The sequence below is a fragment of the Leptonychotes weddellii genome, chromosome 9 (genome assembly GCF_054177405.1).
Source record: "Leptonychotes weddellii isolate Sample4059 chromosome 9, ASM5417740v2, whole genome shotgun sequence".
Classification (NCBI taxonomy): Eukaryota; Metazoa; Chordata; class Mammalia; order Carnivora; family Phocidae; genus Leptonychotes; species Leptonychotes weddellii.
The window spans coordinates 51081453-51107168 of record NC_138377.1 but is presented as its reverse complement, the minus strand read 5'-3'; the positions used below and the strand labels follow the sequence as shown (position 1 = coordinate 51107168).

General features: G+C 35.4%; 1 protein-coding gene across 1 annotated transcript in view; it reads left to right on the top strand.

The window, feature by feature from the left end:
- LOC145723448 (uncharacterized) overlaps positions 1-25716 on the top strand; it is a 1060322-nt gene that overhangs the window by 775479 nt on the left and 259127 nt on the right. Inside the window, exon 13 of the mRNA XM_081830597.1 lies at positions 25111-25256. Within this exon, the coding sequence (XP_081686723.1) occupies positions 25111-25256 (146 nt within the window). The remainder of the gene's footprint in view (positions 1-25110; positions 25257-25716) is intronic.

The window sequence follows — 25716 nt, the reverse complement described above, 5'->3', positions numbered from 1 at the left end:
TTCACAGTCCTTCACAAAGCTGTTGACAGCCATGATGGCCATGTCTGGCTGACTCTTGGCGTAGTTCATCAAATAGAGATAAACAAGCTTCTTTAATTCCAGGTTGTCAGTTTGCATACAGTTCACTACATCTGGAAAGAGAGAACTAACGTCCTTCCCCACAGTCATGGCAGCAATCACTTTCTTCACAGCCTCCTTCCTCTTTTCTTTCTTTTCATTGTTGAGTTCAGCCTTTAATTCAAAGATTTCTCCTTTTTTATTGGTTGTGAAGTACTTGGAGTCAGTCATGGTTTTGGATCTTTAATGTGCACCGGAGGCAAGGGTGGGGGTGGCGGCAGCAGCCAGAGAGCACGGCCCGAGTGGTGGTGTCTAAAATGATTATACATTTTTTTTTATTCTTATGTTAATCCCCATACATGACATCATTAGTTCTAGATGAAGTGTTCCATGATTCATTGTTTGTGCATAACACCCAGTGCTCCATGCAGAACGTGCCCTCCTCAATACCCACCACCAGGCTAACCCATCCTCCCACCCCCCTCCCCTCTAGAACCCTGTTTGTTTTTCAGAGTCCATCGTCTCTCATGGTTCGTCCACCCCTCCGATTTCCCCCGCAGAACTTTGCTTTATGGTGGACTTCATTCTGTGGATAATCTGTGGATAATCTATTTTTATTTAGTTTTATTTATGCAATGAAAGATTGGCCTTTTATTATCAGACTGAAAAACTTCAGTGGGTATAGAAGAAAACATTAATTAACATCGCTGTTTTTTTTTTTTACCAAAAGATAATGGGACCATCTGTTGTTCTGGAGGTTATCATAATGGAAAGAACTACTGTAGTATAAAAATTCTATGAAATATTAAATGTTATAAAAACCTGTTTTTAGGAGCAATGAATGTGGAAGCATTTTATTTACAATTCCACAAAGTCTAGTATTATATTAAATGTGTTTACTTAGACCTATGTGTTGTTACATGGAAATCACAGGTTACATATAATTTAGTAATTTCTAGAAATCCATCGTAAATAAATGAATTCTTTCAGCTATTACCTTAGGTGATAAGATCAAACAAAAATTAAGGATTCTTTTCTTTTCCCTCTTGGTTTACTATTATCAACAGCATAGAACTTTTAAGAGGTTTCAACTAAATAAAAAAGAAAAAGCACAAATCCCAATATTCTGCTGGCTAGGAAGCTGCACATTTTCCAGATTACTATTTTACTGTACCAAGCATGTGTAGCCATATTTAAGTATTATATACTGTAAACAATTAAACTTGAGTTGTAGATATTTATGTGGACACATAATTACTGGTATCTTCACATCCTCTGCCTTGATGGATAGCACTATTTTAAATCTATTGGTCAAAGACAAACATAAGCTATAAATATGTGTATCGATATATTACAAAAAATCCTTTTCTCACTTGAGATGGAAGTCAAATGTTAAGGTCATTTCTTAATACTCAACATTTAAAAATTTTTATTAAGTACAAACTCCACTCAATTCTGGAAAAAACAAAATACTCGTTATAGTGTGGGAAATCTCAGTGCCATTTTGTGCAGAAACAGCCTCTATTTAGTTGTGTTCAGGCATCTACAGAATGACAAACCAAAGTTTTGGCAAGAAATACATTCATTCAGACACAAAGAAAGGATGACTATTGTACCATGGGATCACAAATCACTTTCTATGCTTTCAGGTTTTTGCTTCAACATTTCTTTAGACAATCTAGGCAGAAATGCTTTTGACAAAAGGGTCTGATTGATAGCGGGTCAGCTTACACTATATGTTTTTATAGTACATTTTTTTCAAATCCATAAATAACAGAGATATTATCTCCTGGTGATTGTGTTGCTATGAGACATCCATACTGTGTCTTGATTTTCCAGCTTCAGCCACTTGCACAGAAAAAGTAGTTTTAGGTAGCATGATTTACCCATAGCCCTAGAATAACATACAGTAAATTCTGCTCTGAGGATTTTTATAGTTAAATATGAACACTGATATGACTCCATGTTGCTTATTTTATTTAATGTATATAATTTATCCCACTACTTCTGGGCAATGAATTACTACATAATTAAACAGTTTAGCAATCACAAGAAAGATTTTAGATTCTTCAGTAGCAGATACCAAGGCAAAGCCTGAGGAGTGAAATCTTTCTTTAGGGAGAAACACAATTCAAAAAAGGGGAAGGAAGGAGGATTGCTTTAGAGAGAGAAGGTGAACTGCCATCCAGGCAACCTGGTGGGGAGCGCTGGAGCGAATGTTGACCCATCAGTATCCCATGTTGGGTGAAATGTACCGGCCTCCACGTACCTTTCTTGTTCAGTCACCATATGCAAGCTGCCCTGGCCAGGGTGTGAACTCAGGGGAGAGATACTGTGCAGCTGAGGGAGGCCATAAAGGAAATAATGGCTGGAAGCTGGTTGCTCAGCCTCCCTGCTCTTTGCTGAGGGCTGAGCAAGAAGCCTTTACTTGATGCAGATTCTGCATGGCTCACGTCTGTGTTTAACACAATCACTTTAGGAAGGAAGCCACTGTTGCCCTGACTGGAGTGTGAAGGGACGACTTTGATAAGATCCACGGTCAAGTTAAGAATGAGGGATAAGCCTCCAATAGATAGGCCATGTTTTGTCAATTCTAGAATTTTATATATTTGGAATTTTGCAGCCCTTTCTGCATCTGTCTGCATTGTTTCACTTGCCACAATATTTTTCATGTTAAAAATATTTTATTTTTTTGCATGTATCAGAAGTTCTTTTTCCTTGGTTTATAGTAGTTCGTTTTATAAATATTTGTTTTTCTAGGATAGGAATGTGAGTCGTTTTCAATTTTTGGTTATTATGAAGAACACTGACATGAACGTTTTTTGTAAGACTGTGGATGTAAGTTTTCTTTTTTCTTGGATAAATGCTTAGGTTGGAATCACTAAGTCATGGGGTAAATGTTTAACTTTCTAATAAATGGCAAATAGTTTTCTAAAGTGGCTGTTAATTCCACTCCCCTAACAACTATAAATTAATCTCCAAAATTTGGTGTTTTCAGTCTTTTCCATTTAACTGTATTAGTAGATGTGTAGCTCTATCTCATGGTGATTTTAATTTGCATTTCCTCTACTATAATTTATGATAAATACTTGTTCATGTGCTTATTGGTCATTTCCATATCTTTTGGGAAGTGTCTGATTAAGTCTTCTTTTATTTCATTATTTAATGTTTTATTCCTGAAAGCAAGAATTTTTTTTTTAATATTCTGAATACAGATCCCTTTTCAAATATGTACGTTGCAAATGTTTTCCACTATTTTTATGAAGACCATTTTTTCATTTTTCTCTGTTATGTTTCATATAATCTATATTTTGTCTAAGAAATCTTCATTTATCCCAGGGTCTTAAAGACATTCCTCTGTGTTTTCCTCTAGTAGCTTTACTGTTTTAGATTTTACATTTAGGATTATTATTTAATACAATTGATTTTTGTCTTTGGTGTGAGGTAGGGGCTGGGGTTCTTTTTCTTTCTCATAGATATCTACCTTTAGTTGGAAATATTTTACCATATTCAGTTGTTTCGACTTTATCGTTGAAAGTTATTTAATCATATTGAATGGCTGGACTCTCTATTTTGTATAATTGCTTTATATGTTTATCTTTTTACTGATATCACACTATCCTGATTAGCATACATTTTAGTAAGACTTGAAGTCGAGTAGGGCAAACCCTTTAAATTTGTGTTTCTTTTAATTTTTATTTTGGCTATTTTTGTTCCTTTGCCTTTATAGTTTTGTTTTTTATGGATTCTTTATTACAAGTGACTTTTTTATGATTTTAGCAACAGTTTTATTTATTTTTTATCTTTTAAAAATTTTAAAGTTTCTATTTTAATTCCATTTAATTAACATACGGTTATATTAGTTTCAGATGTACAATAGAGTGATTCAACAATTCCATACATCAGCCAGTGCTCATCATGACAAGTGCACTCCTTAACCCCCCTCACCTTTTTAACACATCCCCCTCCCATCTGGTAACCCTCAGTTTGTTCTTTCTGATTCAGTCTGTTTCTTGATTTGTTTCTCTTGCTCTCTGTTACAGTTTTTTTTTTTCTTTTAAGATTTTTATTTATTTGACAGAGAGACACAGCGAGAGAGGGAACACAAGCAGGGGGAGTGGGAGAGGGAGAAGCAGGCTTCCCACTGAGCGGGGAGCCTGATGTGGGACTCAATCCCAGGACCCTGGGATCATGACCTGAGCCGAAGGCAGACGCTCAACGACTGAGCCACCCAGGCACCCCTCTCTGTTATAGTTTTTAATATGAAGAGCATGCACATATTTTGTTAGACTTATGGATAAGTTTTATAGTTTTTTGATAGCATTAACAATAATATTTTTACTTTATTTTCTAATTATTTACTAGTATATAGAAATGAAATTGACTTCTGTATATTGATTACATATTGCTAAGTTTCATTTCTCAGTTCTAGAAGATTTTTGTAGATTTTAAGGATTTATCTGAAAATCAAGAGTTTTGCTACTCTTTAGTCTTGTTTTACTTTTTTTTTCCTTACTGTTCTGTCAGACCTCCATTACAATGCTGGATAGAAATGTGAGATTGTACACTTTTGTATTGGTCTCTGTCTTAAAATCAAAGCATGCAGGATTTCACCAGTATGTGTAGTATAGGTTTTCCATATCTGTTTTTGATCAGATTGAGGAAATTCCTCCTATTCCTAGTGTGTTGAATGTTTTTAAAAAATGAGTTTTGGGGGTGCCTGGGTGGCTCAGTCAGTTAAGCGGCTGCCTTCAACTCAGGCCATGATCTCAGGGTCCCAGAATTGAGCCCAGAATAGGGCTTCCTGCTCAATAGGGAGTCTGTTTTTCCCTCTCCCTCTGCCACTTCCCCTGCTTGTGCTCACTCTCTCTCTTTCAAGTAAGTAAATAAATAAATCTTTAAAAAATGAGTATTGTATTTTGCCAAATACTTTTTCTGCATCTATAGAAATGCTTTTCTAACATCTCTAACTTAATGTAGTGAATTACATTGTTTTTTGCATGTTCAAATAATTTGCATTCCGACTTGACTATGCTGTATCATTCTTTTATATATTGTTGGGTATTATTTGCTAACTTTTAAAAGATTTTTTTGATTTATTTGAGAGAGAGAGAGCACAAGAGGAGAGAAGGGTAGAGGAAGAAGGAGAAGCAGACTCCCTGCTGAATAGGGAGCCCCACACAGGGCTGGATCCCAGGAGCCCCAAATCATGCCTTGAGCTGAAGGTAGACACTTATCAGGTACTTTTTTTTTTATTATTCTTATGTTAATCCCCATACAGAGGTAGACACTTATCAAATGAGCCACCCAGGCACCCCTATTTGCTAACTTTTTATTAAGAATTTTTTATATCTATATCCATGAATGATACTGGCTTTTACTTCTATTGTGTTGTATTCTTTTCTGGTTTTGGCATAAAGATTATAGTGGCATAATAAAATTTTTGTACCTTATTTCTAATATATCTTCTTCCCCTAAACCGGGTAGGCTTTTGTTTGTTAGACTTAGGGTACCAGCAGCTTGTCTGAACATACCTCCCTTTCTTATCAACTCCAAGGCTGGGATAAATGTAGGAGCCAGTTGTTTTCTCTCAGTAATGGTATTGATGTATTTGTGATTTTCTTGGAGAACAGTTTAATCTTTCTGCTGCAGGTTACTCTCATGGGCAAAATGCAGACAACTTATCTATGTTTATTTATGTCCTCCAAATCTCTCTCACATTTTGCACTGTGCTACACTGACAGAACTATAGTGGAAAAAAGAGCAGTTTTCTCAAACTGGCATGATTTTTCCTTCTATGGGACATTTGGCAACATTCAGAGGAATATTTGATTGTTAAGATTAGGGGAGAGGTGGTTCTGCTGGTATCTAGGGGGTAGATGCCTGAGTAGCTGCTAATGCATTCTGCAGTACACAGGAGAACCCCCTACAACAAAAATTATCAAGTTCAAAGTGTCAGTAGTGCCAAGGCTTGGCTTAGAGGTTCAAGGGCTCAATAGAATTCTAATGGTGGAACAGGGTTTCATTGTCCTCTATGTACACAAACTAGATTTTTACCTGTGACATTTAGAATGCTCAGCTTGTCCCTTGAAAAGGGGACAACTTTCACTTCTTCCCATGTGTCAGAGAGAGAAAAAGCTCTTTTCTTAATGTCATGTTTTTGTTTTGTTTTTTTAAAGATTAATTGATTGATTGATTTGACACAGAGAAAGAGAGAGCAGGGAGGAGCATCAGGCAGAGGGAGAGGGAGAAGCAGGCTCCCCACTGAGCAAGGAGCCCAAGGATGTGTGACTCGATCCTAGGAGCCCCGGGATCATGACCTGAGCTGAAGGTGAACGCTTAACCAACTGAGCCACCCAGGAGCCCCCTTAATACCATGTTTTTAATAAGCCCCCCAACCTCAATGACTCCTAGTCTTTTTATTCCATCTAAGCCTTAGCTTACTTTGGTATATGGTAAAATGGCACTGTAAACATATTTGTCTATCATTTTCTTGAAATGTCTTTTGTTGACATCTGTTAAGTCAGTGTGGTCTATTGGCTGAGTTGAGGAGACTCCAAAGTGTACTTTCTTTTTTCTTCTCAGCTGTAGGTCCTAGTGACAAATTCTGGGGAAGAGCAAAAGCCTTACTTAGCATCTGTTACAGTAGTGTTACAGTTTACTAAATATTTTCATGTATATTTTTCATGAAATCTTTACAGTGATATTGTCTATTACATATTATCATCATTAATATAATTTGTGGCTTAAATTAAGAAAATCGGTGATGTCATTGTTATCAGTAACATTTCCTCTAAGTTTTTTCTTTTTCAATTTTAAGTTCTTCTCTATAAGAGAGCATTTGTAATTCATTTAGAGAATTTAAGCTCCTAGGAGTTTTGCTGTAAAGCACTCGTATACTATCTTTTATATTTCAGTCACTTCCCCAAGAGTCTTATAAATTCCATTCTCTGCTCATTCAGCCACATGATCAAAATCACTTTCCTCCCAGAGACATGGAATTTGAGTGAAAAAATAAAATGAGAACACATACGCTCTCCTCATTCAATGATCACCTTGAGAGTGGGTGGGAAGAATGCCTGACATTCATTTCTGAGCAGTTGCTGTGGATGGTGGAGTCCTTTCTTTTGTGAACCATTGACATAAAATAGTAATTGAAAAGCCTTATTTCAAAATGTTGTCAGAACTGAGGGTAAGAATAGAGAGAACTAATGCTAAATATTAATAATGCATTAAAAGTGGGAAATATGTAAGTAATTACAGTCAGGTAAAACTTCGTGCTGGTTTTATATGCATAATCTAATAATGAAGAAAGAGGTTCAGATATTTAAAGTATGATATCATGGATTTTGAAATGGACAGAATAGACTCTCTGTGAAGAACCAGATAACCATTTTTTTTTTAAAGTGGTACACGGTACAAGAGCATTATGAACAATGATTTCGTTATTATTTTATTTTTAAATAAGCTTTATTTTTGGAAGAATTTTAGGTCAGAAAAATTGTGAAGATAGTACAAAGACACCTAATTTCCACTATTGTTAACATCTTGCATTAGCATGGTACATTTATAACAAGTAATGAACCAATATTGATACATTATTATTAGCTAAAGGCCGAACTTTATTCATATTTCCTACTTTTATAATGATACCAGTTTTCTGATCTGGAATACAAACCAGAAACAATGTTACATTTATTCTTCATGTCCCCCTAGACTTCTCTTGGCTATGAGATTCATATGACTTTCTTTGGTTTTTATGATTTGACAGTTTTGAAGAGTACTGATCAGGTGTTTTATAGAATGTCCCTCAGTTGGGACTGGTCTGATGTTTGCATCATGATTACGCTGGGGTTATGGGTTTTTGGGAAGAAGACAAGAGAGTTGTAAAGTGCCATTTTAATCAAGGATGTCAAGGTACATGCCATCAACATGACTCATCATTCTATTGATACTGTTAATGTTGACCTTGATTATGTGGGCTGTGATAGTGTTGTCAGATCTTTTTTTACACTTGCCATGCTGTGCTCTTTGGAAGGAAGTTACTATGCACAACCTGTACTTGAGGACTGAGGAGTTATGCTCCACATATTTGAGCTGGAATCTCCATAAGTTATTTTGAATCCTTCTGCATGGGTGATTGCCTGTTTTTCCCACTTATTCATTTATTCAATTATTTATTTAAATCAGGGTAGACTTATGTGTTTGTTATATATCAGGTACATACCCCGTCTCTATGACACACCCCCATCAGTGTGCATGTGTATGTGTGTTAGTAGTCTTCTACTTTCTGGGACTGTAAAATGCTCCATGCTTATCTTATATGTGTCCCAGCTCTGGAATACCCCACCTGTTCAAGGATCCCTGGTTCCTTTTATTGAAGAATGGCACTAGGAACCAAGATCCATATACTAGAAGTGCCTGTTGCTACTTGAATGTATTTCTTTTAGCCCATTGCAAGTGACAGAACAAGGAATATGTGTTTATTTACATCTGTATATATACATATTCATAAATAGTTTATGATATAAAACCATATTAGAGGGTTGAATAAAAAACTATAATAACAAATATGCTCAACATATTTGAAGGGAATTCCTAAACAATTATAAATGATAATTGGGGAAAGATAAAGGAACCTACATGGACATGTGATTTCTAACACTTCACTTGAACTAGTAGAATGTTGACACCTGTGATAATGTACTGTGATAAATTACCTATGCATATAGTAATACCTATAGCAAAAACTAAGAAAACTTTACAAAGACATATTCTAAAAACCACTACATATAAAACAAAATGTTATTCTAAAAATGTTCAAGTACACACTGGGATACAAGTAAAGAGAAGGAGGAACAAGAAAAAGAGGGAACAAATGGAAAAAAATGGCAAGAATAAGTCCTAACATTTTAATAATTACTTTAGTGTAAATGACTTAAATATAACAAATGACAGGTTGGTAGATTTGGTACAAAACATGAGACAACTATATGCTGTTAACAAGCTCATTTCAAAATAACACATAGATAAATTTAAAAGTAAAATGACAGAAAGGACATACCAAATCCTAATTAAGGAAAACAAAGCAGAACTGGCCATATATTTGACAGAGCAGATTTTAGAAAAAAGAAAAAGAAAACTACTGGAGACAAAGAGAAACATTATATATTGATAAAAGTACAGATCCATTGGAAGACATAAAGATTGTAAATGTGTATGCACCAAAAATCAGAGCCTTAAAATACATGAAGCAAAATATGAGAGAGCTGAAAGGAGAAATAGACAAACCCATAGTTAGAGTGGAATTTTAACACCCCCTCTCAGGAACTGATAGAACTGCTTAGAAAGAAAATCAGTGTGAAAATAGAAGATCTGACAAGCACAATCAACAGGTTATAATTGACATCTATAGAACACTGCACATTGTTTATCAAGTGCCCAAGGAACATTCACCAAGATAGTCAATATTCTGGACAATAAAATATGCCTCAACAAATTTAAAGGAACTAAAATTTTACAGTACGTGTTCTCTGATCATACTAGAACCAAACCAGAAAGTAAGAACAGAAAGTGGGGGAAACTTCTAAATACATGGAAATTAACACACTTCTAAATAATTTAAGGGTTTAAGAGGAGGTCTCAGAGAAAACAAAATAATAATACAGAACTAAATGAAAATTAACACACATTTAAAAGTATTTGGGCGATGCCTTGGTGGCTTAGTTGGTTGAGCATCCAACTCTCGATATCAAGCCCCACTTCTGGCTCTGAGCTCAGCAGGGAATCTGCTTGAGATTCTCTCTGTCCCTCTGCTCCTATCTTGCTCACACACTCTTTCCCTATCTCTAAAATAAATAAAGAAATCTTAAAAAAAAAAAAAAAAAAGCATTTGGGATGCAGTGAAAGTAGTATCAACTGGGAAATTTATACCACTAAAACCTTACATTAGAAATGAGAAGTTTCGATTCAGTAACCTAAGTTCCACCCCCCACCCCAGGAAACAGAAAAATATAGGCAAAAGAAACCATGAGCAAGCAGAAGATAGAATATACTAAATATAAGAGCAGAAATCAAGAAATTAAAAGTAAAAGGGTACAGAAAATCAACAAACAAAATATGGTTCTTCAAAAAAATCAATATAATTGAAAACTCTAGCAGTATTGATGAAAATAAATGAGAAAAAAACACAAATCAGCTGGAAAAAGGATTGAAATAAGGGCATTACTACATATCCTACAGCCATTACAAAAATAATAAGGGAATAATATGAACAAGTTGACATTGATAAATTTGACAATTTGGAAGAAGATGATTACAAATTCCTCTAAAACAACAAATTATCAAAAATCAACTGAGATGAAATAGATAATGTGACTATCCTTATAACAATTACATAAATTTAATTCATATTTAATCTCCCCACCCCCAAAGAACTCTCCATGTCCAGAGATTTCACTGGAGAATTATACTAACCACTTAGACTGAACACCAATTTCATACAGTGTCTTCTAGGAAATAAAAGAGGAGAGATACTTCCAAACTCATGAGACCAGAATTAAGCTGCTACTCAAATCAGACAGATAGGAAAAAAATACAGGTATACACTTAAAACATGTATAGATCTATATGCTGAAAATTACAAAATAATGATGAAAGAAAACCTAAGTAAAAGGATAGACTATGATGTTTATGGATTGGAAGATTCAATGTTACAAAGATACCAACACTCTCTAAACTGATTTATGGGATTACTATAATTTCTGTCACACACAAACAAAAAATTTAAAAATTATCTTTAAATTAGTTTATTGATTGTGATTCCTTGAACATGGCAACTTGGTTATATGTAGAAGGATAGGATATATATATTTTTTAAAAAGATATAGTGAATAATATATGGCAGATGATAGTTGGTTAATTATAATCATCTCTGAATTTGAAATAATCTGTTTTAAATGCACACACATGCACATAAACATGAACATAAAACTAATAAAATCTGAATAAGCTCAGTGGATAGTACCAGTGATAATTTCCTATCTTTGATATTGTATTACAGTTAGGTAGGTTATTACTATTTTGGTATACTGAGTGAAGGGACCCCCTGGACTTTTTTTTCCCTTTTGCAACCCTCTTTGAATCTATATTTCAAAATAAAAAGTCAATAAAAACAATGAACTGTTCCAGAGATTCTTCCTTGGGCAATATTCTTTGACGACTCCTAAAGTGATTAGAAACTTCAAATTGTAGGAGGGTCAAGAAAATGATCCCTAATAAATAATTCAAGAATGGTACATTGCCATTCAAGGAAAAATTATTCTGAATGTAGCATCTGTTTATAAAAATGTATCTGTATAGGGACACCTGTGTGGCTCAGTTGGGTAAGCATCTGCCTTAGGCTCAGGGCATGATCCCAGGGTCCTGGGATGGAGCCCCACATGGGGCTCCTTGCTCAGAGGGAAGTCTGCTTCTCCCTCTTCCTGCCACTCCCCTTGCTTGTGCGCTCTCTATCTCTCTGACAAATAAAATCTTTTTAAAAAAGTATCTGTATATATTTATTGGTTTTCCTCATCATTTTCCTATATAGTTTCCTCCAGCAAAGATTTCTTTATGTTGAGGCAATTCTCCATTTATCAGTATTTCTTTTGTCTAATTCTTTTCCTGACATATCTACCAAAAACAAAAATGAACCTCTCAGGCTGACAGACTACTGTGTCTCCTATCAGAATATCTATAAGCCTGGAAATGTTTATTGTAGTTAAATTGACCATTTACTCTAAGACAGTTTAAACTACACATTCTAATAAGTGTTCTGCCAAAGACACTGCACATACATCTAAATAATCTATACTTGCTTGTGTTTAAATTTGATTTTGTGTATTTCAAAACATTTAAAAGCTATTTTTGAATCTTTTATTGCACTCCTTTGAACATGACAACTTGGTTATATATAGAAGAGTAGGATATTTTTTAAAACTATTATATGATGTGGAGATGATTGGGTAATTATAATTGTTCCTGAGTTGGAAATTGGTATTCTTAAAGGCAAAAAAAAAAAAAAAAACACAAAAAAAAACCTTTTTACCATTACATCTAAATCTATATTCAAACTTTTCTAACAGAAGAAAAGATAGTAAATAATATAGATGTTTTATTTAATTTACTAAGCATCAAAATATTTGTAAATGTATGTTTTTGTCACTCAGTCTTCAACTGTTATTTGGAATTATATAAACCAGTTTAAGAATTAGCCAATTTCATGTGGCAATAAGAGATAATATCTCTATTCAAGAAAAATCACATGGAATTTTATGATTCTGAAAACAATGACATTATTTTTATTTTTTAAATGAGAATTGTATATCTCTTCTCCGGCATTGGTCAATTGTGTGTGTGTGTGTGTTTGTGTATTAGTCTTGATAAACAACATGGTCAAAGCTAATGATAAAGATTCTTTAATCAGCCAGGACTTGTTTTGTTTTATTTAAAATGAGTCACTGGAGCACCTGGATGTCTTAGGCAGTTAAACGTCCAACTCTTGATTTCAGCTCAGGTCATGGCCTCAGGGTCTTGGGATGAAGCCCCGCATCAGGCTTGGTGCTGGGTGTGTAGCCTGCTTCAGCTTCCCTCTCTTCCTCTCCTTCTGCCCCTCTCCACATCTTCCCTCCTTCCCCCTCCCCGCCCCCCGCTGCTTGCTCTCTTCCTCTAAAAAATAAATGAATAAAATAGTCCCTGAAGAGATTAAGAAAAAAAAAAAAGCTTACATACAAAGAGCTTTGACATTTTCTTCTCTGTGTTTTCAAGACGTTTACAACAAAGCAGATGTAATCTTCTGTGATTTTGTCGGAAAATATAAAATTTATTCTTATGTCTTCCATAAGTGTCCTATTGTTTTAAGATCAATACTAATAATGTAAAAAATACATAGCTGATACCCCCTTTAAAGAATACAAATCACCACCTCTTATTTAAATCATACTACCACTAGTAGTATGAATCAAATTAGGATTTTTAACTGCTTAATTATTTCCTTCATGCTGGGAAAAATAAGACAGTCATTGTTCCGTATTATTTACAATAAAATGAATACAATTATCTTTTAAGTTCAGAGTAACTTCTGGATAGGTGATTGGTTTGTAGTGATTTGTAGAGTATTTCCATCTATAACTTATATATAGTGTGAATATATGAATGTACTGTGAGTACACATAGTATAATACACATAATTTAAAATCAATAAGAAATTGTATTTGTATGAATAGGAAGCAAAAATTTTGAACATGGAAGTGACATATGACACCTATTAAATTAGGTCTTGGATTCTGACACTGTGAATATGCAATGGTTCCTGAATATATTATTCAACTTTTTTTTCAAACAAAGATCTAGGAAGCAATCTACATTTAACATATATTATGCTATTTGCCCTTTTCAGTTTTCCATTGAATTGGTGGATGGCAGCCAGCCTCCAAGATGGTCCCCAGTGATTACCACCTCCTGGTATTCATGCCCTTGTGTATTATTCTCCTATCTTATATAGGTATTGGTCTTTGTGACTTATGGAATTAGCAGATGTGATGATAAATGATTTCTGAGGCTAGGTCATTAAATTCATTGTCTCCCATATGTTCCTTCCTCTGAGAACACTAGTTTTGTAGAAAGCCACTTGTCATGATGTGAGGACACTCTAGCAACCCTTATAGAGAGATCCAGGTGGTAAAGAACTGAGCCTTTTGAAAACAGCCTATAAGGAGTGTAGGTTTTCTGCCAACATCCATCTTGGAATTGGATCCTCCAGTTTCTGTCAAGCCTTCAGATGACTACAGTGTCAGCTGACCAATTAATTGCAATCTTAGGAAGACTCCAAGCTGTAATTACTCAGCTAAGCTCAGCTAAACTGTCCCCAGATTCCTGAAACACAGAAACTGTGAGATAATAAATATTAATATCAATATTAATGTTATTTTAAGGCACTAAGTTTTAGGGTAATGTATTTGTAGCAATAGATAATTAATACAGATTTTGGTACCAGAAGTGTTACCTTAGAGAAAGGGAACCAAATCTGAGTGTCCTTGGAACTAAATAATGGGCATAATCTGGAAGAACTTTGAGGAAAATGTTATTAAAAGTTTGAAAGTTGTTGAAGTAAATGTTTGGAAAGGCATGATGGCTTTTGAAGAGGCTGTGAGTGAGGGCTTGAAGAGAAGTGAGAAAAAAATTTCTGGATCCTGGAAGAAAGGGTATTTTCCTGTAGTGGCCCAAAGTTTAGCAACTCTGCTGCCTGTGGTAATATAGGAGGTAGGAAAATTTGCCATGAACTTGGTGGTATAGCTAAAGAGATTTCCAGACAAAATGTTGATGGTGTCACCTGTCTTCTTGACATTTACATGAAGATTCCAGAGGGGAAAAGATTGTTAACAAAAAATAAGCTTAAACTTATGATTTTGAAAATTTCAACCTCTTCAGATAGCAACTAATGCTAAAATTAAGAGAGTAGATCCTAAGTGTTCTTATCACACACAAACACACACACACACACACACACACACACAAGATATCTATGTGAAGTGATGGATATGTTAATTAACCTGATTGTGGTAATCATTTCACAATGTATACAAATATCAAATCATTGTGGGCAACTTTAAATAAATATAATTGTATTATTCAATTTCACCTCAAAAAAAATGGGAAGGAAAAAAAAGAAATTACTTTCAGGGAATGAGTAAGACCCTAGAAAGATCAATAGTGGTGCCTCAGAGGACATGAAGTCAGACAAAAGATACTGAATAGATTTTGAGTATATTCCTCAGGCATTTTGTTAATCAAATAATAGAGATACTAATAAGCTTATGGGCATTTTTTACTTCATCAGAAGCTGAAGGCAGATACTATCTAAAATAATATTTATGGGGGGCTTTTATCTACTGGAGTGAATTTCAGTAAAATTTATCAGAAGCCCACACAGTTTTCAAGGGTATTATGTTTGTAGAAACATCACTGGATTAGATTATAAAAGAGAGAAAATACAAAATGAATTGAGAACTTTGGATTCGCAAATTTCTGTAAGTATGAAATAGGCTAAGAGATTTACTTACCTGCCAACACATGCTGGTGATGAAGAGTTCAGAGCTGTGAGCCATGGAAAATTATTCCCAGTCCCTGAGTTCTAACCAACAAACTTTCAATGTGTTCCAAGCTGAATTTCAAAATCACTGTGAAATCCTTTGTGCTTCCAAATATTCTCCTTTCTAAACAGAAATGCCTATTGCAGTTATCCTAAGCCTATCTTATTATTATATGCTGTATGTATGTAGAGAAGCTAATTTATGTCTTTAGTTTTACAGTTTAGGTATAATCAAGAAGCTGTACTTAAGGAATTACAGCTGAACAACTTCTTCTTCATATGTACCTGACTTACATGACAAGATTCTAGACTTTGAGCAGATGCTGTTATGGGATGAAGTATTAAAGAGGGTAGCTAGGAAAGGGAGGAATGTACCTGTATTTTGTATGTGGGTGGATGTAAATAATTTATAGCCAGAGAGTTGATAGTGGTTTTAAAACATGTCCACACATTCTTTGATACTTCTCTCTTTCAAAAGGTGAAAGTTAATTCCCCACCACTTATGGGTGGGCTGTACTTTGTGACTCATTTCTAATAAATAGAATGTGGTAGAAATAATGGTGTCATTTCTAAGATAAGGATATAAAAGGCAAATAGCTTTTTTCCTCGCCCTATCTCTTGGATCATTCACCTGGGAGAAACTTTTACTGTGTAAATGTTCCTACTAATAGTATCATTTATTGATTTCACCTACTAAAAAAGTCATTGAAACTCTGGTAAGAAATTTCTGAGCTTACTTAGATTATCAAAATAATGGGACTATAATGGAGATCAACAGGTGATGGTGTTTTTAATTTTTATTTCTTTTGAAAATTTTATAGAATACCAGCTATTATTTATTTTAATGGATTAAAAATTGATGATAGAAATGTCAGGTAACCTTGTTTAAAAATAACTTTTGTTCTTGTAAATGAAGGTTTGTTGGTTAATATTTTGAAGGATCAGTTTATTTTCCACAAAGTTACATACGAAATATTTTGGAAGATTCATTCTAGATTTAGAAGAAAACTATTTACTCTTTAATCAGGACTTTGTGTCCTAAAATATTTTCAGAATAGCAGAGAAAAATATTTTTTAATATGTTGAGAATGTATAAGCTATGATGAATTAGTCTATTTGAATATAATTTGGTGCATAGTCATTTTGAGTATTTTAAGATGTCTCATTTTTAACTATTTAAAGTATTTTTTTTTTTTTAGATTTTATTTATTTACTTCAGAGAGAGAGAGACACAGCGAGAGAGGGAACACAAGCAGGGGGAGTGGGAGAGGGAGAAGCAGGCTTCCCGCGGTGCAGGGAGCCCGATGTGGGGCTCGATCCCAGAACCCTGGGATCATGACCTGAGCCGAAGGCAGATGTTTAACGACTGAGCCACCCAGGCGCCCCTTAGCTCTTCTTTAAATGTTTGTTAGAATTCCCCTGGGAAGCCATCTGGCCCTGGACTTTTGTTTGCTGGGAGATTTCTAATTACTGATTCAATTTCTTTGCTGGTCATCAGTCTGTTTAAGTTTGCTATTTCTTCCTGTTTCAGTTTTGGTAGTTTATATGTTTCTAGGAATTTATCAATTTCTTCCCAATGGACTACCCAATTTGTCGGCATATAATTGCTAATAATATTTTCTGATAATTGTTCTGTATTTCTGTAGGTGATCTCTCATTTGTGATTTAATTCGAGTCCTTTTTCTTTTCCCTTTGATAAGTCTGGCTAGGGGCTTATCAATTTTATTAATTCTTTCAAAGAACAGCTCCTAGTTTCATTGATCTGTTCTATTGGGTTGTTTTATTTCTATATCATTTATTTCTGCTCTGATCTTAATTATTTCCTTCTTCTGCTGGTTTTAGACTTTACTTGCTGTTCTTTTTGCAGCTCCTTTAGGTATAAGATTAGGTTGTGTATTTGAGCTTTTTTTTGCTTCTTGAGGAAGGTCTGTATTACTATATACTTCCTTCTTATGATTGCCTTTGCTGTGTCCCAAAGATTTTGGACTGTCGTGTTTTCATTTTCATTTGCTTCCATGTATTTTTTAATTTCTTCTATAATTTCCTGGTTAACTCATTCATTCTTTAGTAAGATGTTCTTTAACCTCCATGTATTTGTGGTCTTTCCAAATTTTTTCTTGTGGTTGACTTCAAGTTTCGTAGCATTGTCATGCATGGTATGATCTCAGTCTTTTTGTATTTGTTAAGGCCTGATTTGTGTGATCCAGTATGTGATCTATTCTGGAGAATGTTCTACGTGCACTTGCAAAGAATATGTATTCTCCTGCTATAGGATGAAATGCTCTGAATATATCTGTTAAGTCCATCTGGTCCAGTGTGTCATTGGACCTCGTTGATTTTCTGCTTTCATGATCTGTCCATTGCTGTTAATAGGGTGTTAAAGTCCCCTACTATTATTGTATTATTATTGATGAGTTTAAATTTCTTATTAATTGATTTATAAATTGGGTGCTCCCAAGTTGGGGGCATAAATATTTACAACTGTTAGATCTTGTTGGATAGACCCTTTAGTATGATATAGTGCCCTTCTTCATCTCTTATTACAGTCTTTGGTTTAAAATCTAGTTTGTCTTATTTAAGTATGGCTACTCCAGCTTTCTTTTGATGTCCATTAGCATGATAGATGGTTCTCCACCACTTCACTTTCAATCTGGAGGTGTCTTTGGGTCTAAAATGAGTCTCTGGTAAGCAGCATATTGATGGGTCTTGTTTTTTATCCATTCTGATGCCCTGTGTCTTTTGATTGGAGCATTTAGTCCATTTACATTCAGAGAAATTATTGATAGATATGAATTTAGTGCCATTGTATTACCTGTAAAGTTGCTGTTTGTATAGATTGTCTCCTTCTTTTCTAGGATTTGTGCTTTTGGTCTCTTTCCCACTCAAAGGGTCCCCTTTAATATTTCTTACAGAGCTGGTTTAGTGTTCATGAAATCTTTTAATTTTTTGCTTATCTTGGAAACTCTTTATCTCTCCTTCTATTGTGAATGACAGCCTCCTGGAAATAGTATTCTTGGCTGCATATTTTTCTCCTTCAGCATATTGAATATATCACGCTACTCCCTTCTGGCCTGCCATGTTTTTGTGGACAGGTCTGGGGCCAGCCTTATGTGTCTACTCTTGTAGGTTAAGGACCTTTTGTCCCTAGCTGCTTTCAGAATTCTCTCTTTACTTTTGTATTTCGCAAGTTTCACTATGATGTGTCTTGGTGTTGACCTGTTTTTGTTGACTTCGAGGGGAGTTCTCTGTGCCTCTTGGTCTTGAATGCCTGTTTCCTTCCCAGATTAGGGAAGTTCTTAGCTATAATTTGTTCAAGTAGAACTTCTGCCCCCTTTTTCCCATTCTTCTTCTTCTGGGACTCCTATGATATGGATATTATTGCACTTTGTGGAATTGCAGAGTTCCCTAAGTCTATATTCATGATCTAATAGTTTTCTTTCCCCCTTCTTTTCAGCTTCATTATTTTCCATAATTTTATCTTCTATCTCACCTATTCATTCCTCTGCTTCTTCCATTCATTGTGATTACATCAGTTGATTTTGCATCACAGCTATAACATTTTTTATTTTGGCCTGACTAGTTTTTAGGTCTTTTATATCTGCAGATAGGGTTTCTCTGCTGTCTTCTATGCTTCTTTCAAGTCCAGCTATCATTCTTATGACTGTTGTTCTAAATTCTTGTTCAGATATATTGCTTATATCTGTTTTGAGCAAATCCCTAACTGTGGTTTCTTCTTGATCTTTCTTTTGGGGAGAATTCCTCCATCTTGCCATTATGTCTAGGTTTCTGTCTTTTGTGTGTTATGAAAGCTTGTTATGCTTCCTGTTCCTGAGAATAATACTATATTAAGAATGGGTGCTACACTGTCCAGGGCCTGGGGCTTCAGAAAGTGTTTCTGGTGTGTGCTGTATGCACTCTGCTGTTGTGTTTTGGGTGGTCTTTCCCACAGGCCAGTCCTCTGTGGAGTTCCTCCTTGCTTGTATTGGGGACTGTTTGCTGTTTGGGCCTTTAGGTGTGCTTTGGTTTGTTTGTTAAGATAAGCCTGATAAGAAAGGAAAAAAAAAAAAAAAGCCTGACCCAAGAAAAGGAAAGGAATAAGAAAGCAAACAGACAAACAAAAAAGTACAAGCTTGATTCCAAAGAAAAAAAAAGAAGGAAAAAAGAAAGAAGAAGAAGAAAAAAAAAAGACTGATCCAAAGAATGAGAAAAGGAAAAAAACAAGCCAACAAATGAACAAAAAAACTATAAGCCTGATGCCAAAGAGAAAAAAAAATATTTAAATATATATATTTAAAAAAAAGTAAAAATTAAAAAAAAAAAAAACCTCTAGTCCTATTTCCACCAGAACTGAAGCTAGCCTTTTGTAGCACTCTAGGATCAGTAGCCTTAATGCATGTGGAGGCTCTGTGTTGGTCTTCTGAGGGAGTGGCCTGCTGCACTGCCTCCCAGTCAGACCTGCCCTTGTAATGATGCCCCTGCCAGGAGCAGGGGAGCAGGGTTTGGTGTAAGTGACTCAAGGCACTGTGTTTCTCCCTTGAAGTCCAATTGTGTTATTCAGCAGGAGAAGGGAAAGATGGCATCACCTTGCCCTCTCCTCCCTGGAGAGGGGAACTCACAGCCACTGCTGTTCAGGAGACCCTCAAAGAAGTGAACATCTCCTCTTCTGTGCCCCAGGCTTTCCTCAGATCCCTGGCCTCAACCTGTCTGTGCCCAGCCCTCAGCTTGCCTGGTGCCACAGTTCTCCTGTGTTTTATCTCTGGCTGGGGGCTGGGATTCAAAACAACAAGTCTTAAAGTACTGGCTGCCCGCAAATGCACCCCTCTCCCCAGGAGGAGAGCCTTGCAGCACTTTTCTGTCCCAAAGTGACAGTGTGAGTGCTCAGAGTCTATGTTGAAACACAGCGAAAAAGCTGTGACCAGGTTATCTACTGTCTGTATGCGCCTCTCTCCCCTGATGTTGAATGGACACTCAATACTGCCAGGCAGTTCTTCTGTCCTTAGAAAAGCAAAATACCTTCTTTCAAATGCACTCCAGGAAGGAGAATGTTCTCTCCCCAAGTGACCCAGGGGATCCCTACACCACAGCACCTTACTCAAACCACTGCTCTCTCTCCCACTCTCTCCCTCTATTCCTGACTTTGCTCCTCGAAAAGGGTTCCCACCCCTCCACAGTACCTCAGCTTTTCTCTCTCCCAATTCATATCTCTGAACCTTTCATCTGTCATGTTCTCTCCCTCTGGTTGTGCGGATTGTTTTCTTAATCCTCAGATCAATTTCCCAGTTTTTCAGAATGATTTGATGTTGATCTAGCTATGTTTGAGGGACAACGCAAGCCCAGGGTCCCCCTACTACTCCGCCACTTTAACTTCTCTGTTGCTGTTCTTTCTTATTTACTAAATCAAGAGTAACCTGGCATTTAGTTACACTTTAATTGTTTTACTACATATCTTGCAAATAATGTTACCTTCCATATTATATCTATATCACAGTAGCATTTTTTAATCATTCATAGTCAAAGTGCAGTATATAAGGACAATATTATATAATTTTTATGAAATTAAATATTAAATATTGAAATTAATGTTTGACATTTTAACTATAAAATAAAATTTAAATAATTTAAAGACATATTAAATACATTTAAAATGAAATCTATATGAGGATGTTAATAGAGCTTAAATTATTCTAGTTATCTCTTGAGAGTCTTTGTATAGTAAATTTTATATTCCTGAACTCAGTACATTTCAGAGTCTGGCTCAGGTTCAAAATTTACTTGCTTAAAAAGTTGATTTGGGGGGCACCTGGGTGGCTCAGTCATTAAGCATCTGCCTTCAGCTCAGGTCCTCCCAGGGTCCTGGGATCGAGCCCCGCATCAGGCTCCCTACTCAGTGGGAAGCCTGTTTCTCCCTCTCCCACTCCCCCTGCTTATGTTCCTGCTCTCGCTATTTCTCTGTCAAATAAATAAATAAAATCTTCTAAAAAAAAAAAAGTTGATTTGGTCAGTGTCACAGATTTATCAAATTATGGAATGCTAACTCAATCTTAAAAATCTTCATGTGGGACCACTGTTTAAAACAGAGGACAATTTATTGATGTCTAATGAGAAATATAAAGGTTTATAAGAATAAACACACATCTTCTGGTTAATGCATTCTACAGAAATCCAAGATACATAGATATAAAATCATGCTCAGAATATAGTTTGGCATGGGCGACATCAGAAACAGGAAAATTTACAACAGTCAGATGTTTAAATTGCAATGCACTATTTAGTTTGAAGTATTTATTTATCCTTTCATTTAATTGCATTAATTAAAGGCCTTAAATGTATGAGGCACTGGGTAAGGTATAGAAATTCACTAAGTTGCTACACCAAACTCCAGTCTTATTCTTTGGTAACGTGTCAAAATTCTAGAAATATATATTAATTCTAACCTGTTATCAAGGGGAGAAAAATGTACAGCACTGTGTGGGAGGTACAATATGGTTAAGTCTACAAAAGTAAATATGGAAAGACTAATCAAGTAGGTGGCAATATGTTTTTACTAATAGAAAAATCCTGTTACCTAGACCAAATAGGTTTGGGTTGCAGACCTAAATGGAGCATTTTCATCTGAAATATGCTTGGATGGACATCAATACACTTTTCCTGTATTACTTTCTTTCTTCTGTACCTTTTTGCTAACTGATCCTTCTGACTGATTATGTCTTTATATTTAGCTAATGTATTCAGTAAAGTGCTAGTCAAGTTTTATTGTCTTAAAGTCATTGTTGTGTGATATCATATACCTCTTTGTAGATATAATATGGGTCAATTTTATGACTTAACAACAGGTAATTATGTCAATTTTCAAAAACTCAAAAAGGGAATTTTACTTTAAAACTGAAATATCATCTACTTATATTTTTTCTAACTTGAAAAAAAATTTAGAATTGAAATCTAAGAGTATTGACACCTATAAGAAATTCACATATCTTCTCAAACTGTTCCAAAAAAAAAATAGAAATGAAAGGAAAACTTCCAAACTCATTCTGTGAGGCCAGCATTACCCTGATTCCAAAACCAAAGACCCTACTAAAAAGGAGAATTACAGACCAATACCCCTAATGAACATGTGTGCAAAAATTCTTAAAATATTAGCAAATTGAATCCAACAGTACATTAAAAGAATCATTTACCATGATCAAGTGGGATTTATTCCTGGGCTTCAGGGGTGCTTCAATATCTACAAAACAATATACATGATACATCACATTAATAAAAGAAAGGATAAAAACCATATGATCCTCTCAATAGATGCAGTAAAAGCATTTGACAAAATAAAACATCCTCTCTTGTAAAAATCCTGAAGAAAGTAGAGAGAGAAGGAACATACCTCACCATAATAAAGGCCATATATGAAAAACTCACAGTTAATGTCATTCTTAGTGGAAGAAAACTGAGCTTTTCCCCTAAGGTTAGGAACATGACAGGGATGTCCACCTTCACCACTGTTGTTCAACATAGTATTAGAAGTCCTAGCCTCAGTAGTCAGACAACAAAAAGAAATAAAAAGCATCCCAATTGGCAAGGAAATAGTCAAACTGTCACTCATCACTGACAACATGATACTGTATGTAGAAAATCTGAAGGCACCACCAAAGAATTGCTAGAACTGATTCATGAATTCAGCAAAGTCACAGGATATAAAATCAACATACAGAAATCTGTTGCATTTCTATACACCAATAATGAAACAGCAGAAAGAGAAATCAAGGAATCAATCCCATTTACAATTACACCCAAAACCATAAGATACCTAGGAATCAACCTAACCAAAGAGGTAAAAGATCTGTATGCTGGAAACTATAGAACACTTAGGAAAGAAATTGAAGATGACACAAAGAAATAGAAGAACATTCCATGCTCATGGATTGGAAGAACAAATATTGTTAAAATGTCTGTACTACTCAAAGCAATCTACACATTCAATGCAATCCCTATCAAAATACCACCAGCATTTATCACAGAGCTAGAACAAACAATCCTAAACTTTGTATGGAACCAGAAAAGACCCTGAATAGCCAAGGTAATGTTGAAAAAGAAAAGCAAAGTGGGAGGCATTGCACTCCCAGACTTCAAGCTGTATTACAAAGTGATTAAGTAGTGATTAAGACAGTATGGTACTGGCACAAAACAGACACATAGATCAGTGGAACAGAATAGAGAGCCCAGAAATGGACCCACAACTATATGGTCAACTAATGTTTGACGAAGCAGAAAAGAATATCCAATGGAACAAAGACAGTCTCTTCAAAAAATTCTGTCGGGAAATCTGACAGTGACATGCAGAAGAATGAAACTGGACCACTTTCCTACACCATACTCAAAAATAAATTCAAAATGGATAAAAGACATAAATGTGAGATAGGAAACCATAAAAATCCTGGAAGAGAACACAGGCAGCAACTTCTTTGACCTCAGCCGCAGCAACTTCTTACTAGATGTCTCTGGAGGCAAGGGAAACAAAAGCAAAATGAACTCCTGGGACCTCATCAAGATAAGAAGCTTCTGCCCAAGAAGGAAACAATCAACAAAACTAAATGTCAACCAACGGAATAGGAGAAGATATTTGCAAATGACATAGCAGATAAAGGGCTAGTATCCAGAATCTATATAGAACTCATCAAAATCAACATCCCAAAAATAAATAATCCAGTTAAGAAATGGACAGAAGACATAAACAGACATTTCTCCGAAGAAGACATACAAATGGCTAAGAGACACATGAAAAATGCTCAATATCATTCATCAACAGGGAAGTACAAATCAAGACCACAATGAGATAACATCTCACACCTGTCAGAATGGCTAAAATTAACTCAGAAAACAACAGATGTTGGTGAGGTTGGGGAGAAAGGGAAATCCTTTTGCAATGTTGGTGGGAATGCAGACTACTACAGTCACTCTGGAAAATAGTATGGAGTTTCCTCAAAAAGTTAAAAATTGAACTACCCTAAAACCCAGTAATTGCACTACTAGGTATTTATCCAAAGGATACAAATGTGCTGATTCACCGGGGGCACATGTACCCCAGTGCTTACAGCAGCAATAACAACAATAGCCAAATTATGGAAGGAACCCAAATGTTCATTGACTGATGATGAATGGAAAAAAAGAGGTGGTATATGTATACAATGGAATATTACTCAGCCATCAAAAGAATGAAATTTTGCCATTTGCAACAACATGGATGGAACTGGAGGGGATTATGCTAAGGGAAACAAGTCACGCAGAGAAAGACAAATATCATACAGTTTCACTCATATGTGGAACATAAGGAATAGCATGGAGGACCATAGGGGAAGGGAGGGAAAACTGGGAAGAAATCAGAGAGGGAGACAAACCATGATAGACTCTGGACTCCGGGAAAAAAACTGAGGGTTACAGAAGGGAGGGGGTTGGGGGGATAGGGTAGCTGGGTGATGGGTACTACAGAGGGCACATGATGTGATGAGCACTGGATTTTATATGCTACTAATGAATCACTGAACACTACCTCTAAAACTAATGATATGTTGGCTAACTGAACATAATAAAAAAAATAAAAAACAAAGAATTTTCTGTCATGATTGAATGTTCCATGTTTACTCTGCCCAATATGGCAGAGTACTGAATACTTAAAATATTTCTACTGTGGCTGAGTTATATATGTAATTGGGGGGAAAAGATTTTTCAAAACTAAGAGATGAGCAGAACTTTAATTAGGACATTTTTGTAATAAATTGTCATATTTTTTATTGAAATATAATTAACATACAGTGTTATATTAGTTTCAAGTGTACAATATAATGATTCAATGATTCTATACTCAGTGCTCATCTTGGTAAGTGTACCAAATTGCAATCCCTAACATCCCTCAAAATGCTTTGTTTGTTTTACAGCATCCTTTTGATAGACATAACTTGGCATAGTCAGCAGGATCCAAAGTGTCTTACCTTCATCCCTGGCACTGCCTTAGAATTGATTAAGGTACCTACCAAGAGTCCACTGTGCTCTGTCATCTCCTCGGTGGCTTCAGAACATGGTGGTAAGTCTCTTGGTTCTGAACCTCCCACCTTGGTTGAGGTTCAGGCCTTTATTTGGATGTCTTCTGTTGGCTTTGGTCCTCATTCATTTCTGAGGATAGGATTCCATCTTCACTCCTTTCTGTATTGTTTATTAAACTGTATTCTATTGAGTTGACAAAAAAAAAAGCAGAAATGAGATGTCTCTATTATCTTTTCATATTTACATACTTAGGAAAAGAAAGAGGGATTGGAAAATAAATTTTTCTGTCTTTACCATGCTACCTGAAATTTTCTCCTTTTTTTTGGTTTTCATTATTTTTTAATTGAAGTATAATTAACATGAAAACAAAAACAGACTCTTAAATACAGAGAGCAAACTGGTGGTTGTCAGAGGGGAGGTGGGTGGGGGGATGGGTGAAATAGGTGAGTGGGATCAAGAGTACACTTATCATGATGAGCACTGAGTAATATATAGAATTG